Raw genomic sequence first — 19,109 nt, forward strand, 5'->3', positions numbered from 1 at the left:
GTGACAATCCTTTTGATATTTTGCCTGAGCAAGAAGCTGGTGAAATGGAAGTTACCAATAATGAAACTATACAAAATATAAAATCTTTAAAAAAGGAGAAAGTTCCACCTATTGTGGTAACTATTTCTTCTGAATTTAATATATTCAAAAAGGAACTTTCAACGTTTGTTTCTGACGTTAAAGTTACCTATCAAATTGGCCGTAGAGGTGAATGCCGCTTATTAGCCGACTCAGTAAAGGGTCGTGATCGTCTTGTTCAGTATTTAACTGACAAGATGTACAAATTTTTTACATATGACACCAAGAACGCCAAGCCGTTCAAGGTTGTCTTGAAAGGTCTCACCAACGATCAAACCGTTGATGAGATCAAACTTACTTTAACAGAATTACTTGGCATAGCCCCTACCCAAGTAATTCTAATGAAACAAAAATCACGAGGCGAAAACAGTCAGAGAACTGGAATTTCCCTTGTTAATTATTTAATTCATTTTAACCGCAATGAGGTTAACAACTTAAAATTTTTTGAAAAAGCACATGCTTTGTATAATGTGCGTGTAAAGTGGGAAACTTATAGGAAGTATGGCGGAGGTGAAAAGCATATCACCCAATGCCGTACTTGCCAACGTTATGGCCATGGTTCCAAATTCTGTAACATGGACCAAAAATGTCTTAATTGTGGAGACTCTTCTCACAAAAAGGACACATGTCCTGTGAAAGAGAGTAAAAATTTTCGCTGTGCGAATTCTAACGGCAACCATATGTCAAATTTTTATCAATGCCCAGTTCGTTTAGCAATTGTTAAGGCAAGGCAAGGTAAACAAAATTCAATTTCTCAATTAAAACCAACTTCAAAACAAAATTCTCCAAGCGTACCAGTGACGCATAGTTTACCTACTCCTTTGCATACCCGTTTAACTTATGCACAGGTTACAGGTAGTTCGAACATTATACCGCCTAGTGTTGGTAGTTCGAAAATGACCGTTAATATGGGTTAGCAAAACACGCTAGAAAATAATTGTACACCTATTACTCCAGCTAATATTGCTGCCGAAAATATTTTTTCTAATGTCAACTGCCTGGGGCCTATTACGGCAGGTAAACTTTCTTTTTTGCAACAGGCAATGTTCGATCTTATGAACGCCATGTTGCAGGCAAAATCAATGTTTGAAGCCATTCAAATAGGCACAAATTTTACTATTAAAATTGTTTCTAATTTAAAATTTAGCAATGATTTTAAATAAAACAATTAAAATATTAAATTGGAATGCTCGCTCATTGAAGGCCAATGAGAATGAGCTTTTTAATTTTTTAACAGTAAATAATGTGCATATTGCAATTATTACTGAAACATTTTTGAAACCTAACATAAAATTAAAATATGATCCCAATTACGTGGTTCATAGATATGATAGGATTCAGGGTTCCGGCGGTGGAGTTGCAATTGTTATTCATCGCCGAATCAAACATCGTGCTCTTCCCCATCTTGAGACGAAAGTTATTGAAACTTTGGGAATTGAAGTTCAAACTGAACTTGGGATTTTATTTATTGCCGCAGCATATTTACCATTTCAATGCACACGCGAGCTCAAAAATTATTTTAAAGGTGATTTACAAAAACTCACCAGAAATCGTTCGAAATTTTTCATAATCGGCGATTTTAACGCTAAACATCGTTCATGGAATAATTCTCAAAGTAATTCCAATGGCAAAATTTTATTCAATGATTGTTCTTCAGGATACTATTCTATTTTGTCTCCGAATAGTCCTACATGCTTTTCTTCTGTAAGAAACCCTTCAACAATTGATTTGGTGCTGACAGATCAAAGTCATGTATGTAGTGATTTGATCACACATGCTGACTTTGATTCTGACCATCTTCCAATAACTTTTTCTTTATCACATGAATCAGTTTTAAACCCTATGAGCTCTGTTTTTAATTATAACAAAGCTAATTGGGAAAGATACAAAAATTATATTGAGAGAAATTTCAATAATGAGCTTGATTTGCAAAACGAAGTGAATATTGATTCCGCTTTGGAAGCATTAAAATGTGCAATTGTTGATGCCAGGAATTATTCTGTTCCAAAGGCTCAGTGAAATTTGATTCACCAATAATTGACGAAAATCTTCAACTTCTAATTCGTTTGAAAAATGTCCGCAGACGTCAATATCAACGTTCTCGTGACCCTGTTTTTAAAACTATTTATAAAGATTTACAGAAAGAGATTAAACATAGATTTACTCTTCTGAGAAATCAAAATTTTGAGACTAAAGTTGAAAAATTGAAACCATATTCAAAACCATTTTGGAAGCTGTCGAAGATTCTTAAGAAACCTTCAAAGCCTATTCCAGTTTTAAAAGATGGTGAACGTTTTCTTGTATCCAATGAACAAAAGGCTCAAAGACTTGCTCAGCAGTTTGAGAGTGTTCATAACTCAAATTTGAATTTTGTGAGTCCAATTGAAAATGAAGTCACACGTCAATTTGATTTAATTTCTTCCCAGAATTTTTTACCTGCAGAAATAATTGAAACTAACTTGAATGAGATTAAATCAATTATTAAAAATTTCAAAAATATGAAAGCACCTGGTGACGATGGAATCTTTAATATACTAATCAAACATCTCCCTGAGAGCACAATGGATTTTTTAGTGAAAATTTTCAATTGCTGCTTCAAAATTGCATATTTTCCCAAATTATGGAAAAATGCAAAAATTACTCCAATTTTAAAACCGGATAAGAACCCAGCTGAAGTTTCAAGTTATCGACCAATCAGTTTGCTTTCTTCAATAAGTAAACTGTTTGAGAGAGTTATTCTTAACAGAATGAGAGTTATTCTTAACAGAATGATATGACTAATATGATACGAGCTAACAAATCAGAAGGTTATTCCACTGGAGCTGCTCTTTTAGACATAGAAAAAGCATTCGACAGTGTTTGGCATAAAGGTTTGATTGCGAAATTGCAAACTTTTAATTTTCCAATTTTCCTAATCAAAATTTTAAAAAATTATCTTACTGATCGAACTCTGCAGGTTGTCTATCAGAATTCAAAATCTGATAGATTTCCTGTCAGAGCAGGTGTGCCTCAAGGTTCAGTCTTGGGTCCAGTCCTGTACAACATATTCACTTCAGATCTTCCTGATTTGCCTCCAGGATGCACAAAGTCATTGTTCTGCGATGACACAAGCATTTCCGTAAAAGGAAAAAGTCTTCGTGTCATATGCAGTCGATTGCAGAAAAGTTTAGATATTTTTTCTTCCTACTTGCAAAAGTGGAAAATCTCTCCCAATGCTTCTAAAACTCAAATGATAATTTTTCCGCATAAGCCTAGGGCTTCTTTCCTCAAGCCAAACAATAATCACGTTGTCAAGATGAATGGGGTTATTTTAAGTTGGTCCGACAAGGTTATCCTCTGTATGCCTGAAGGGCACTGGGTACTGAAATGCCACTGCGACATTCTTGCTGATTGTCTTTTGTGGCGGGCCCCGATTGCTGTGCACAGGTTACGGATTGTTCGTACTCATTGATGGAGTAGAACTGTTTTGTTGTAAACCTGTACCCCAATTAGGTACAACATAGTTGATGAAACTAATGACCTGCTTGGGATTGGAGCTCCATGCTTGGTATGGAGTTAAAAGGTAACTTCCTAAGAAGTTGTACCTAGAGGAAGCAAGAGCTTCGCAAGAGCAAAGCAAATGCTCTGAACTCTCTGGTTCAGATTTGCAGAATCGGCAGGTGTCGTTCAACACTACGCCGATTTTCTTTAAATGATAAAAAGCGGGACAGTGTCCGGTGAGGAGTCCCGTGATTATCCGTAGGTCACTACGATTTAGACTAAGTAGCTTTCTGGCGGTTCCAGGGTTCGGATAGATAAACTGTTTGCCTTGTCTACAACCCTGTGCCTGTTGCCATTGGGATACTATTTCTAGCCTTTCCCAAGTTAATAGTTCGCTTTTGATAGCGGAAATGGACGTACCCAGAAACGGCTCGGGACCAATAAACCGCTGAGCTGATCCCTGTCTTGCTAGGTAATCAGCGTGTTCATTACCCTCGACTCCGCAGTGTCCGGGCACCCAAAACAGAAAAACTGAATTCTGTCGGGAAAGTTCCCGTAGAGTTTCAATGCATTCCCAAACAAGTTTGGAAGCGCATTTGACGGACTTAAGTGCTAGTAGTGCTGCTTGACTGTCCGAGAATATACCGATTTTCGCATGTTGGTGATGACGCATGACAAGGTTAAGTACTTGGGACTAATTTATGATAAAAAACTTATTTTCAAAGAGCACATTGAGAGTATACAAGCCAAGTGCATCAAATATACGAGATGTTTATATCCTCTCATCAACAGGAATTCTAAACTTTGTTTAAAGAACAAACTTTTGATTTACAAACAAATTTTTAGACCAGCAATGCTTTATGCTGTACCGATCTGGTCAAGTTGCTGTTCAACAAGGAATAAAACGCTCCAAAGGATTCAGAATAAAATTCTGAAAATAATTTTGAAGCGTCCTCCTTGGTTTGGTACACTCGAATTACATAGACTTACTGGTGTTGAACCATTAGAAGCTATGTCAAATAAAATTATTAACAATTTTCGACAAAAATCGTTGCAATCCTCAATTGCTACGATAAGCTCTCTTTATAGCCAATAAGTTAGCAATTAAGTTAGTTGTAAGTTTACTTCCCCTTTTCTGACAAGTAGGTTTAAATCCCTACGAATGATAAGTCCTAATTGCGAAAGCAAACAAATCCTAACAATTAAAATTACAAATTTCTAACAGTGTTGAGAAGTCACCATTTGTGATTGGACACACATACTCATTATTTACTAATATTTATCATAAATACTTAAGCTACTAACAAATCCCCCCTTAAAAAAAAAAAAAAAAAAACAAAATGCGAATTTTCTATTCAGGATATTTTGAGCACATGATTTTGTAGTATTTTATCTATATTTTCATAATTTTTGAATGAAATCTTGATACAAAAAACGGTTCATGTTGAAAAATGCCTTCAAAGTTACCTATTTCAGAAACGGAGAAAAATAGTTTTTCTGAATATTTTGGAATATATAAAAACCTACTAAAGCTATCATGATATGTTCACATATGATTGAAAGCTTATTAAATTAATTCCCTAAAACAAAATGGGTAATGGATTTCAACCCTACAGAGTCAGTCGCAAGCCACATTGAAAATATGCGTAATTTTCCTAATTTTGACCATCAAAAACATTAAATGTAAGCACGTGTAAGCACAGCACCTGATACTGTGTCTGAGAGTCCTACTTGTGCCTTTTGAGAATATGTGTTAAAAGTTTGCGGAAAATTTGCGTTTCGGTAGAAAAAGATGATTAAAAATTTTCCATTTTTTGCAATTTTTGAATTTTTGGGTGATTCATTAACAAAGTTGTTCGTATATTAGAGCAATTTGGTACAAAACACACATGAAATTATTAGATTAATTGGTTTATTAGAATATACGTTGTTTAAAACATATGTTAAAAGTTTGAGTAAAATTTGCGTTTTTGTAGAAAAAGGTAATTTAAAATTTTTAATTTTCTATGTAATTTTTTGGAGTTTTATGAAGACTTATCAACGTATGTCATAGCAATTAGGTTCAAAAATATTCTGGAAAAACTTAGTGTGATTATTCAGTTGTACACACTTAAGTAAAAAAATATTTTTTTTCATTTTGTTAGAAAAAAAAGGTTAATATTAGCAATAAATTGGTTTTCGCGTGTATCGATGTTTTTTTTACCAACCCAAAGTTTTTTTCTGAAATTCACTTTGTTAACCCATTACAACATCGCTGAAACAGGTATTAGACGAAGCAAATATTTGCTATTTTTCGATACAGATTTTATTTGCATATAAAAATCGTACCGAAAATAGCAAATATTTGCGTCGTTTAATACCTGCTTAAGAGACTTAGCGATTATTCATGTGAAATCATACTTAACCGAATAAAAAAATGAATTATTATCCCAAAAATGATTCCCAGTGTTTGTTTTATGAAAACACGGCCATGAAACACCACACGCAAACTTCTCTCACCATACACAAATATAACTGCCAGAGTTAAACAAATGGTTCGAGCTTGCATTTGGGCATTTACTCGCCAGTTACAGCCGAAGTAGAAGCTGTGTACCGGATATGTCGGCATACAGCATGAACAAATGGAGGTTCTCATGGTCGAACTTTACAACACTGCAGTCAGGTGTTTCATACACAAAATTGCATTGAGTTAACCGTCAATCTCACAACTACTCCCACGCATAAACCCGCAATCTCACGCATATTATTATACTCTTGAATCATGCGGCTCATATGTCTTTAATGGCTGACTGATTCTAGTTCATTCCTTTGAGTCGGTCTGATTGCTTGTGTATGTGGAGGAAATGTGTGCTTTATAGTTCTGAAGTTTTATTCAAGTGTTTTACGAAGAAGCGAGCAATGTCTAACGAGGAAGTTCATAAGATCGATTTAGTGAGTTTGTTCATACAACCTAGAACAGAAAATGTTATAAATGATTGCATTGAATTGATCAAGCACCGTTTTAAAACAGTTTTTTACAAACAAGACCATGGAAAATTGTATCAACATTTGCTGGCTCTACAATCGAGATTTGCTAAATCGTTTCGTCTTCAGTAGTTTTGTTTGAATTGAATTGCTTTACAACTTTGCTGAAGAAACCATATCTCTTGAATGCTCCTATCAAAAGTTAAATTCGTGTGCCATCTCTGCGGACAAATCGCGAACTAACTCTCAAAGCCATAAGAAGCGTTTTACTATTATGTGCATCTTTGCTGAAAACAGTATTCGTTTATCTCGTTCCACTAACGAGTTATTTACGTTTATTCGAAAACACAAGACATTTGCCTTAGTTTACGTGGTTTATAGACAGCCTCATGTCAGTACAAAACTTTTTTTATATGTCATAACCATCTGCAATGGAAAACCAACAATTTGGCACAAAAAAATGAATTTTGGCCGGAAATTTCAATAATCCGACCATTGTGCATTGTCGGTTTTTCGTTATCTGATACCTACGTTACTCTTCGTCAACCAGGTAAGCATCTTGTGATTCAAATCATTGGATTGCTATGTTTTAGAAACATTTTTTATATTTTTCGAAATTTCGCGAAATTTGGTTTCGTCTCGAGAACTCGAAATCCACCTTGATTTCGTTTCGACTGATTTGGCGAAACCGAAATTAAGGGTTAATTTCGTTTCGTTTCGTTTCGACACCAGAAAAGCCAGTTTCGCACACCCTTACAACCTAGAATCCAAAATGGGGTCAGTGATCGATTTCAGCTGCTGTGTATCATTTTAGATCCGGAGATACTCATGTTAGACGGAAGTCGGCCAATTTTGGTTGTTTTGCAGAAACCATAAGTTGCCATTCTACAATTCATAATGGTGTCTGAGGTCAATTTTTAGCTTCTTGCAACATTCTGGTTCCGGAAATACTTATATTGAGTGGTATTTAGTCACTTTCTGTCATCTGGGCGTAATTCTGGTTCCGAAAACATTCATATTGAATGGTATTTGGTCATTTTCGGCGGTTTGCCAGACACCGGAAGTCACCATCTTAGAATTCAAAATGGTATCTGTGGTCGATTTTAGCACCTGTGTATCATACTAGATCCGGATATTATTATATTGGAAGGAAATAGGCCATTTTTGGCTGTTTTCCAGAAACCGGAAGTTGCCATCTTACAATCCAAAATGTTGCCTGAGGTCGATTATGGAACATACTTGTTAACACTAAAAACATTCACCTGCCAAATATGGTTCCATTTACTTGATTAGTTCGCGAGATGTGCAGAAATTTGTGCAGAAATATGTGCTTTCAGAAGAGGGAGGGGCGTCGAACAATTATGGACATATTTGTTACCTCTAAAAACATTCACATACCTAATTTGGTTGTATTTTCTTGATTGGTTCTTGAGCTGTGCTTTGCACATATTTGTTACCTCTAAAAACATTCACATGCCAAATTTGGTTCCATTTAGTTGGTTAGCTCTCGAGATGAGCAGAAATTTGTGTTTCATTTGTATGGAACCCCTCTCTTCCAGAATAAGGAGGGATGTCGAACCATTATGGACACATTCGTTACCCCTAAAAACATTCACGTGCTAAATTTGGTTCCATTTACTCGGTTAGTTCTCGAGATGTGCAGGAATTTGTGTTGCATTTGCATGGTACCCCTCCCTTCCAAAGAAGGAGGGGTGTCAAAACATTATGGACATATTTTTTAGCACTATAAACATTCACTTGCCAAATTTGGTTCCATTTAGTTGATTAGTTCTCGAGATGTGCAGAAATTTGTGTTTAATTTGTATGGGACCCCTCCCTACCAGAAAAGAGAGGGGCGTCCAACTATTTTGGACATATTTGTTACCCCTCAAAACATCCACATGCCAAATTCGGTTTCATTTGTTTGTTCTTAAGTTGTGCAGAAATTTATGTTTCATTTATATAGGACCCCTCCCTTCCAGAAGAGAGAGGGATCTCAAACTATCATAGTACCTTTATCGGCACCAAAAACCCCTACATACAAATTTTACGTCGATCGGTTCGGTAGTTCTCGAGCCTATATGGATCAGACAGACCGGACTGCATTTTTATATGTATAGATTACAACATCAATATTTAAGTACCTTAAGAGTGACTATACTTTTATAGGATTGAAGCGTTCATGTAAATCTATTTTTACAAATAAAAGTTTGAATGAGAAAGGCTGGTTCTGACCGCTAGGTGGATTAATTTAGGGTTTTTTTTATTTAGAACGATTCAAAATGATGATGATTACTGTACACCTCAGAGACGGAGGGAATAATATTAATAAGATCAATCGTTACGGAATTCCATTTTTATATAGTAGAAGAAGATGACTAGTGCAAGATACCTGACTCTTGCAGTATGCAGCGGACACAATTGTCGCTGCGCGTGAACGAAAATCGAACTAATTTGTATACTGGTAATTTGATGATGACGGCAAGGTAGCGAAAGGTGAAGCGTTTATTCAATATCCTTGTATGGTCCCACTATCTAATTTCCAATATCCTTACATGGTGTTTCCATCTAGTTTTATTTCCATCTAGCGGATTATGCACGATAAATAGGGATACCATCTGGTCAGAGGTAAAAATCAGGACATCTATTTTTTCGGCACAAATTTGATCCAAATTATTTTTATTCTGGTTCAAACTGGTGGTATGTGATTTGCACATTTACGCACTGAGCGTTGTGTGGTCAGGTATCGAGATTTATCAGAATTGTTCTCATTACTGAACATGTATCAAGATAGACAGGTTTAATATCTGATCTCCCAGATATTTCAATTCTGCATTATAGATTTTTCCAGATTTTGGGACCGATTACAAGAAACGAGGCGAGCAATTTGCCTCGCATAGAGTCACTGACGAGCAAAATGTTGTATTAGGAAACGCGAGTGAAACTTGGCTGGTGACAGCTGAGTGGAGCAGTTTCGCAGACGAGCTACTCGTCCGAGATCCAGCCGACTCACCATCTGTTATATCTGAATTGGCCAGGCGAGTAACTCGATGCTCACCTCGTTGACTGTAATAGGCCCCTTTATTTCTTTAGCCCGCAAAACGGCCATCACTTCAAATTTTACAATTTCACCTCATAAAATGTTACTTTAATAATTTTATCGGAGAAAAATGTCCTTTTGTTTTTATTTTAACCAGCGACGAATTCGAACTGGCAACCAGAAATGAAAAAAGAAAAAATATTGGACAATCTCCAACAATTTAATATCAGGCAACATTCACGTTTCTGTTAAAAACTCACCGACTTGTGCCTTGAAATATGAGCTTGGTGATTGAAAATAATTGCATGTCTTATGAAAATCAGGACAAATGCTAGAATATGAAAAATAAATCAGGACGCCCAAATATGATCTCAAAATCAGGACATGTCCTGCTAAATCAGGACGGATGGTATCCCTAACGGTAAATCGATTCAGAAAATAATCACAGTTTTATGCGCATATAAGGCCGTTACAAATTTTATTTTCATTTTATGTCACCCCCCTTTGATAACTTTGATAACCTTGGACATAAAAAGACTTTGAAATTTGTATCAGCCTAAGTTATTAGAAAGCAGCACTAACCGTTGGAAAGATGTGGGCAAAATGCATGAAAAAAGTGAAAATCAGGTATCTTGTTCTAGTCATCTTCGCTCACGCGCAACGACATTTGTGTTCCCTGCGCAAAAGTCACGTATCTTGGTCTAGTTATTTTTGATAAAAGATCTCTCTAGTCAGTCTATTATAGTCAGATAACTGAGTAATATTGTGATACCATTACTAAATTAAAGTTCGGAAGTCGGACTTCCGACTGCCGAACTTTCATTTGACTTTACAAACACATGAAACACATATGGTCTTAAGCTCCGTTCATTGTGCCGCATGTGTTACTGGACAGATTTTTTGCGTGCTCCTAACTATATTGAATTTAGGGTTATCCGGAACGTGTTGAAACATGTTTGAACGTGACCGTTTATGTTCTGCATAAAATTCATAAATGTTCAAAACAAAACAGACGTTCTTTGCTTTTTGCATTTCTACACACCGCTTGCAGCAACAGTTGATCTTGCATGGACGGAGCTTATTCGGCTGTTTCGCAAGCACTGACAGCTATTTGACATACGTGACAGCCATTTGGCAATCTAGCCAGAGAGCCAGCGAAAAACGGCTTCAAGCCAAATGTATGGGAATGACGTTCGTGACAGGGATCCCGCATAAACAAAAACCATAAACGGATTATAGTCCAGATGGTTTTACGATAACCCACATGGTTGTGACTATACCCCGAACTAGTTGTTAGGCACGTTTTATGGTTATTGATTATGCGGGATGTGGTCAAAATCCGAGCCAAACGAACAAGAAAGGTTTGATTGGTTGAGAGGTATTGCAATCAGATACAATAAAGGATATATTTATTTGCACACGTTTGTCATATTCTATTGCTAAACAATGAATTGAGAATGCTTCAAAATGGCTTTATCATAGTGATTTTCAACTGGTGGTTTACAAACCTATCATATGGTCAATAATGGTGAAATATAGATCATACGGTCAATAATGGTGAAATATAAAATAATGGTATATAAGAATAACTTTAACATAAAATTTAACACCTTCACGGTTTTTCTGATGCACTTTATTATTCCCCAGAACTTTCATCGTCACCACCGGTTATACCTGGGAGTTATACGAGTAGAATAAAAAGTTAGTTAACTTAGAATAGAGATCTGGCATCTCTGATATGTGAAACCTAGTTGCCAAATTGGTGGTTTTTTCATCATCATCTCTCTTTTTTTTTGTCTCTCTCTCTTTAGGAACACTTAAAATTTTATTGCATTAAATATTAAGTAAATTGAATACAGTAACTGGGTTCTGTTTAACTAGGCTGCTTCCTTAGGGCATCCTTAACGGTGCGCTTCTATACCCCGTTTGGCAGCGCTTTATCATCACTTCATACCGTACCGCTCGCTGCTAAACGCGCTAGAGAAATAGTAGCTGGGCCTCCGGGAAGCATCGCACTCTCAAATTTGGCAGCCCGATAACAGCGTTGCTAAAGGTTTATGCTGAATGAAATGTCAAACTTAGACGACAGCAACGAGCGGTGTGCAAACGGGTGAGTGAGCAAAATAGCCGCGCTGTACACAGCCGCCCTAACAACTTAAATAGTAGCGCATTGTTAAGGATGCTCTAACTGGGCGTTCACTAACTGGGCTATAGCCCAGTTAAAAAGCAGATGAACGTCAAAAATCAGCCTCTGTTATATTGCTGTCGAAACGAGATAGGGCCACATGAATAGTAAATTGAGATTGATTTTTTCAGATTTTTGTATTTCAATTCCTCACACGTTTCAGCTCAAAAAATAAATTTTATATATGTACCATGAGACATAAAAAAATTTTGAAAACAGCAACCCGTTGTTTTACCAAAGCCAGGATCGGAGTTGTCAAGGATATCTCGTAAATAACAACCAGGCTGACGGCTTCTACTGTTGTACATAAGCATCGTTACTTTGGTAACATATAAACATCCTGGGAGGGTATAAAAGCAAGAATTTTCACCCAGGAATAGTTAGTTCATTTTCAACCGCCCTAAGATACAGATTAAATTAATCTGTCATTTGTAAATCGGTCTTTTCTTTCTGTTCGAGTATTACCAACAAGAGGTTATGGGCACCCCGAAAGAAGCTTCGCACGGAATTCCTCAATATTCCGGTGGACCTGGATTTGAGAATTGGAGTTTTCGCGTCAAAATGTACCTGAATGCGGCGGCCGTATTGCAGGTGCTGACGGAAGACGTTCCAGCGGCGGAAGCGGAGAGAAAGATTTTTCTGGAAGTGGACCGCAAGGCAAAGAGCTTGATTGTCGGGTTCCTGGCTGATGATGTTCTGGAGGTTGTCCGGGACAAGACTACCGCCAAGGAAATGTGGACGAGCCTCAACGAAGTTTTCGCCAAGAAGTCGGTGGCCAGCCAAACTCTACTGAGAAAACAGCTCGGACGTTTGCGTATGACGGAAGGGACATCGATGCGATCCCACCTTCTAGCGTTCGATGATTTGGTCCGGCAACTGAGAACGGCCGGTGCAACGCTGGTGACTGGAGATCTCGTGTCTCAGCTCTTCTTGAGCTTACCGGACTCGTACGATACATTAGTGACAGCGCTGGAAAACATGAAGGAGGACGAACTTACCCTGGACGTGGTCAAGCAGAGGCTTTTGGCGGAAGAGCAGAAACGTGCTGATCGAACAAGCGATCCAACGAGTGAAAAACCAGCAGCGTTTACAGGCAAGCAGCAACGCAAGCGTGGTGGCAATAGTGGAAAATTCAATGGAAAATGCCACAAATGCGGGAAACCGGGTCACATGCAGAGAGATTGCAAGCAGAAGGAAGCGCATGTTACTACAGGGCAAAATGCGGTTAGTTTCATGGTGAATCGGGCAGGTGCGGCGAAATCAAATGGTGAAACGTAGACCAAAACGAATTGTGGCATCGTCGCCTGGGGCATCTCGGTCAAGGTGGAATGGCCAAGCTAGTGCAGAATGAAATGGTAACCGGTGTGAATTTCAAGCCGGGACTGGATCGATTCTGCGATGCCTGTGCCCAGGGCAAGCAATGTCGAGACACTTTCGATGGAACAAGGAAAAGAGCAAAGCGACCCCTCGAGCGGATTCATTCCGATTTTTGCGGTCCAATCGATCCTCCAGCCTGGAATGGTTCCAGGTATTTCGTGTCATTCATCGACGACAAGGCACATTTCGCCATGATTTACCTAATGAAGAGGAAGTCGGAGGTCTTCGAGAAGTTTCGGGAGTACGAAGCGCTGGTGACTGCGCAATTCGGTTTGCGAATCTCAAAGTTGACGGTAGAATAAGGCCGAGAACACCGTTCGACAGCGCAGAAGAAGTTTTACAAGGCAAAGGGTATTCAGGTTGAAGCTACCGTCGCATACACGCCTCAACAAAATGGCGTTGCTGAGCGATTCAACAGGACGCTTGTGGAAAAAGTAAGAACCATGCTAATTGATTCGTCAATGCCAAAGCAAATGTGGAGTGAAGCAGCTCTAGCAGCGGTTTATTTGATCAACCGTAGCCCGACAGCAGCAGTGATGGAAGGTACTACGCTGGCCGAGTGTTGGACGGGATCCAAGCCGGATCTATCAAAACTTCGGATTTTCGGATGCAAGGGATATGCATGGGTCCCCGAGCAACTCCGGAAGAAGTTAGACGCAAAAGCCAAGAAGCAATCATGATTGGATATGCTCCAAATGGTTACCGCCTTTGGAATCGTCAAAGTAGTAAGATAATTATTGCTCGTGACGTTCGTTTCGACGAAAAATGTTTTCCGTATGTCTCTGAGCCAAGAAAAGAGGAGAAACCGTTACTGGTGTTGCCGTCGTAAGAGCAAGAGGGGGATGTTGAATCAGAAATTCCTGAAACCGAACAATCAGAAAACAAAGATGATGGCTCAGGTGAAGAATCAGCTGAGGATCCTGAAGAGAACGAACCAGCCGAACAGCAAACAGGACAGCCCGACGCGCTCCCTTCACCATCAGAAAGACACAATGCTAATGGCGGGTTGTCAAGGCGCAGTGAACGGGAGCGCAGGTTTCCGGGTAAGTTGCTAGATTATATCACTGGTTTCCGAGCAACCTCTGCCTCATTGTCCTCCCCCCTAGACGTTCCTCAAACCTTCCAAGATGTGCTTACCCGAGAGGATCGCGACGAGTGGCTGAAAGCCATTCAGGATGAGCTGGACGCAATGGTACGCAACCAAGTGTGGAAGCTGGTACCATGCCCCTCAAATGCCAAACCGTTGCAGACCAAGTGGGTTTTCCGAGTGAAGAAGGACGAGCAAGGACGGGCAGTGCGCTACAAGGCCCGACTCGTTGCGAAAGGTTTTCTTCAGAAACCAGGACTGGACTACGATGAAACGTACGCTCCGGTGGCAAAGCTCGCGACAATCAGAATCATTCTCGCAATAGGCGTACACGAAGGCTTCTTCTTCCACCAGATGGATGTGAAGACAGCTTTCCTTCATGGCGAGCTGAAGGAGAAAATCTACATCTGTGTTCCAGACGGAGTGAAATCTGCATCGGGAATGGCGTGCCTACTGCAAAAGTCGCTTTACGGACTGAAGCAATCACCACGATGCTGGAATCAGAAGTTCACCGCTGAAATTGAAAAGATGGGATTTGTCCGGTCGAAGCGAGAGTACTGCTTGTATGTCAGATACCGTGACAAGGACGAGCTGTTTATTATCCTGTACGTTGATGATCTTCTGATTGCGGGACGAAAATTGGCTTCCATCATCCAACTGAAAAAAAACCTGTCATCCGTATTTGCCATGACGAATTGTGGCGAACTGCGACATTCTCTTGGAATGCGCATCAACTACAACCATACTAAGGGGTATTTGAAACTGTCGCAAGCAGCCAGCATCATGAAGGTTCTTGATAGTTTTGGCATGAGTGAATGCAATCCGACTAGAACTCCGATGGTAAAAGGTATTCAACTGCCAACTGGAGGACCTAATGCTGGTTCCGTGTCGCTATCATCAAGCGAAACTGAATACGTCGCTCTCAGCGCTGCAGCAACCGAGGCTGTGTGGATCAGCGGGGTCCTGGAAGATCTTCATATGACTGCAAAACCTGTGACAATATATGAGGACAATCATGGATGCGTTTGCATGGCCAAGAACCTGGAGAGTAAGAGGACGAAGCACATCGACGTGAAACATCACTTCATCCGGGGTCTAGTGGCAAGTGGAACCCTGCATATCGAGTCAATCGGAACCCATGACCAATTGGCGGATCTATTTACGAAACCGCTGGAAGGCACCCGTTTCAAGTTACTGACGTCAAACCTAGGCATGTCGGATTGAGAGGGGGTGTGAAAACAGCAACCCGTTGTTTTACCAAAGCCAGGATCGGAGTTGTCAAGGATATCTCGTAAATAACAACCAGGCTGACGGCTTCTACTGTTGTACATAAGCATCGTTACTTTGGTAACATATAAACATCCTGGGAGGGTATAAAAGCAAGAATTTTCACCCAGGAATAGTTAGTTCATTTTCAACCGCTCCAAGATACAGATTAAATTAATCTTTCATTTATAAACCGGTCTTTTCTTTCTGTTCGAGTATTACCAACAAGAAAAAATAAAGTTCTTTATGTTTAGACAATACAGGTTGTTCGGACCGAACAATGAAACCTCCTTGACAATCGACGAATTAGTGTTTCGTGTATTTTTAACTCTTCCAAATACTCTTGATTTATGATTGTTTAATTTGATGTTAAATTGACCACCGATTAGCGTTACACGTTTTCGTCCTACTGACTGTACTCGTGCTAACCTAACTTTCGATGTAGTTGTAGTTCGTACGGATTTTAATTGTGCTCTGTCCGAATATTCCACAGTCTTAATGTCTCTCGACTTTAATTCTCGAATCGTCTCAGACAGTCCTTCCGTCCACTAGAGTTGTTTGTTGATTTTCAACTATTAATCGATAGGTGCCTGCCAGAAACAACCTGCACTGACTCCGCTTCCTTACTTTATTAGAATTTTTCCAACAAACACTTCGCTTTTCAACTGAATTTATCTTAACTTTATTAAACAATCTTTCGCTTTAACCTTTACTTTTTTTTCTCCTTCCTGTTATCTCTCTATGACAACTTCGATATTTATTTACTCTACTACCTTGACGTTCCTTCATGTCACCTCGATCCCTGTGGTATTTTACGCATCGCTTGGTAGCAGGTTGGCAGTGTTCCCAACATATTCCCCGACCCGTAACCCAGGTCCGGAAGTTACTTTCGGTTCGGTGTTACCTACTTCTAACTCCAGCACAGCCAAGTTCGCTACTGCACGCTTGTAGCGCTTAGTTCGCGTACGCACCCATGCTTGTCGAATGCGACCATCTCTGGATATGATAGGCTCCTCTACTATTCCTCTAACCCAACACTTCCGGTTGTTTCCCTCGACGATGTAGACCAGGTCACCCGCCTTCAACGGTTTCGTTTCACCAAACCATTTGGTGCGTTGGTTCAGAGTGGGGACGTATTCTCTAATCCAACGCTGCCACATCTTACCAGCCAACTGTTGTGATCGTTTGTACGCATCCCGCAGAGCTTCACTAGGATTTGCCGGCGGAATACCTACGTCTTGTCGCCTCGAGGGGGGGCCACGCAAGAAATGGTTTGGAGTCAAAGCTTCTGCTTCCTCAGACTCCTGAGACGTATATGCGAGAGGTCGGGAGTTTATCATGTCCTCGGCTTCCACAATCACCGTCTGAAGGATTTCATCCGTAAGTCGCCTGCCATCATGTAACGATTTCAGTGCCTCCTTTACCGAGCGGACTAAGCGTTCCCACACACCTCCCATGTGGGGTGAAGCGGGAGGATTGAACGTCCTTTTCGTTTTAGCATTTGTGTACTCGTCCGCACAATCAAACTCGATGTCCTTAATGAGTGCCGCCAGCTCTTTGCTTGCCCCTTGGAAATTGGTCCCGTTATCCGACAGAAACTCTATTGGCCAATCTCGTCGTCCAATGAAACGATTTATCGCCATCAAGCACGATTGTGTTGTCAGTCCATGCACGACCTCAAGGTGCACCGCCCGCGTAACCAGGCAGGTGAATAGTGCTATCCACCGTTTCTCCCTTCTGCGTCCCACGGTCACTTCGAACGGTCCCATGTAGTCTACTCCAACAAAGCTAAATGGACGAAGACTTGGTGTTAAACGTTGCACCGGCAACGGTGCTTCTCGGGGAACTCGCGGACGATTGCGATTAACCTTACACCACATGCAAGCCGATGATACCTTTTTTACCACTGCGTCCATATGAATGATATGAAACAGTTGTCTCAGTTTGTTCTTTACCGTTTGTCTGTATCCATGGCCACACTTTTCGTGAACGTGCTGGACAATCAGATTGGTGATCCTGGAATCATCCGGTAAAATGACAGGAAATCGAAGATCGAATGGAAGATCCTCGGCCTGCGCACATCGTCCCTCCATACGAATCAAGCCAGCCTCATCGATTAACGGTGTGAGCTTTCTAAGAGGACTAGATTTATCGATTTCGAGCCACTGACTTACTGGGCGGTTTTCGTTCCGTTTCAACAACTTTAGTTCATCAATAAAACTCTCTGCCTGAGCCATACGCAGCAGACATTTTTCGACCATATCATACTCTTTTTGCTGCAATGGAACAATAGTACAAACTACCGCATTCTGCTTCAACATCTTTGCTTGCAGATTCGTCGGTTTCAGCGTTTTAATCGGCAGTCCTTTGCACTTTCGTCTACAGTTCGAGATAAACCGAAAAACGCACGCCATCGTTCGCACGAGCACGGTCCATTTGGAAATGCGCCCCGCGTCTATGAGAATCGTCTGTACCTTCACATTGTGCAACAACAGATGAATGCGTAGCTCTCCCGTCGTATTTGAGGGGGGTAATTCTTTCTTCGGCCACTTCTCCTCATTTTCGTATAGAAAGGAGGGCCCACGAACCCACGCACTTCCAGGATGCATTTCTGGATCTTTGCCCCACTTCGTTAGCTGATCCGCTACGTTCATCCTGGTAGGCACCCAGCGCCAATCAGTCAATTTCGTTAGCCTGAGAATTTCGCCGATCCTGAATCCGACGAATTGTTTATATCGGCGTTGATCGGAGCGAATCCACGAGAGCACCACACTAGCATCCACCCAGAATACCACTCGGCCGACGACTAGGCTGTGGTTCTCGATAACAGTTCTCGACAGTCGTGCAGCAAGAACTGCTACCAGGAGCTCAAGACGGGGAATGGATACCTGTTTCAGCGGGGCCACTTTAGAACGGCTCATAACCAGTGCGCACCGCACTTCACCTCTTACGACTGCCCGAAAGTATGCCACACATCCATATGCTTTCTCGCTTGCGTCTGCCATAATTTGCAGCTCTAACTCCTGTATCTCTGTCGATTTAGCGTCTCCAAAATAACTCCGCGATATCTTGAAGGATTTGATGTTTCGCATCATACCAGTCAACCGACGCCATTTATCGAACGATTCCGCATCAATTTTCGTATCCCAGTCACAACCGGTACGCCAGAGATCTTGGATCAGCATCTTTCCGCGCACAGTTATTGGAGAGATGAGTCCCGTTGGATCAAATTGTGCCATTACGAAGCTAAGGACACTCCGTTTCGTTGGGCGTTCGTCGCCATCTAAAACTGACCGAAACGCTGCAGTAGACACGGGAGCGAAACAAAATGAATCCTCAACCGGCTATCGAAGAATACCCAGCACGCGCTCATACTCCGCACTCTTGTCCCGGTTGAAATGAACTCCGCTCGCCCATCGCTTCGAGAAATTCATGGGAGCTCGTAACCCAGTTCCTGATATGGAAGCCTCCTTGAGAGTGAATATATTTCACTTCTTTGGCTCGCTGCATCGCTTCTTCTACTGTGTCCACGCTGTCGTAGTAATCATCTACGTAGTGCCTTTCGCTAACCGCAATCGCCGCTTCAGGAAACTGTCCTGAAAACTGTTCCGCGTTCAAATTTTTAACATATT

The 19,109-nt window shown here is 40.6% G+C and overlaps 1 protein-coding gene across 1 annotated transcript; it reads right to left on the reverse strand.

The window, feature by feature from the left end:
- Positions 1-16,289: 16,289 nt before the first annotated feature.
- LOC129717215 (uncharacterized) lies at positions 16,290-18,716 on the reverse strand. The gene has a single exon (XM_055667069.1). It carries the CDS (start codon positions 18,714-18,716, stop codon positions 16,290-16,292), a length of 2,427 nt encoding a protein of 808 aa, XP_055523044.1.
- Positions 18,717-19,109: the final 393 nt, after the last annotated feature.

The sequence above is a fragment of the Wyeomyia smithii genome, chromosome 1 (genome assembly GCF_029784165.1).
Source record: "Wyeomyia smithii strain HCP4-BCI-WySm-NY-G18 chromosome 1, ASM2978416v1, whole genome shotgun sequence".
Classification (NCBI taxonomy): domain Eukaryota; kingdom Metazoa; phylum Arthropoda; class Insecta; order Diptera; family Culicidae; genus Wyeomyia; species Wyeomyia smithii.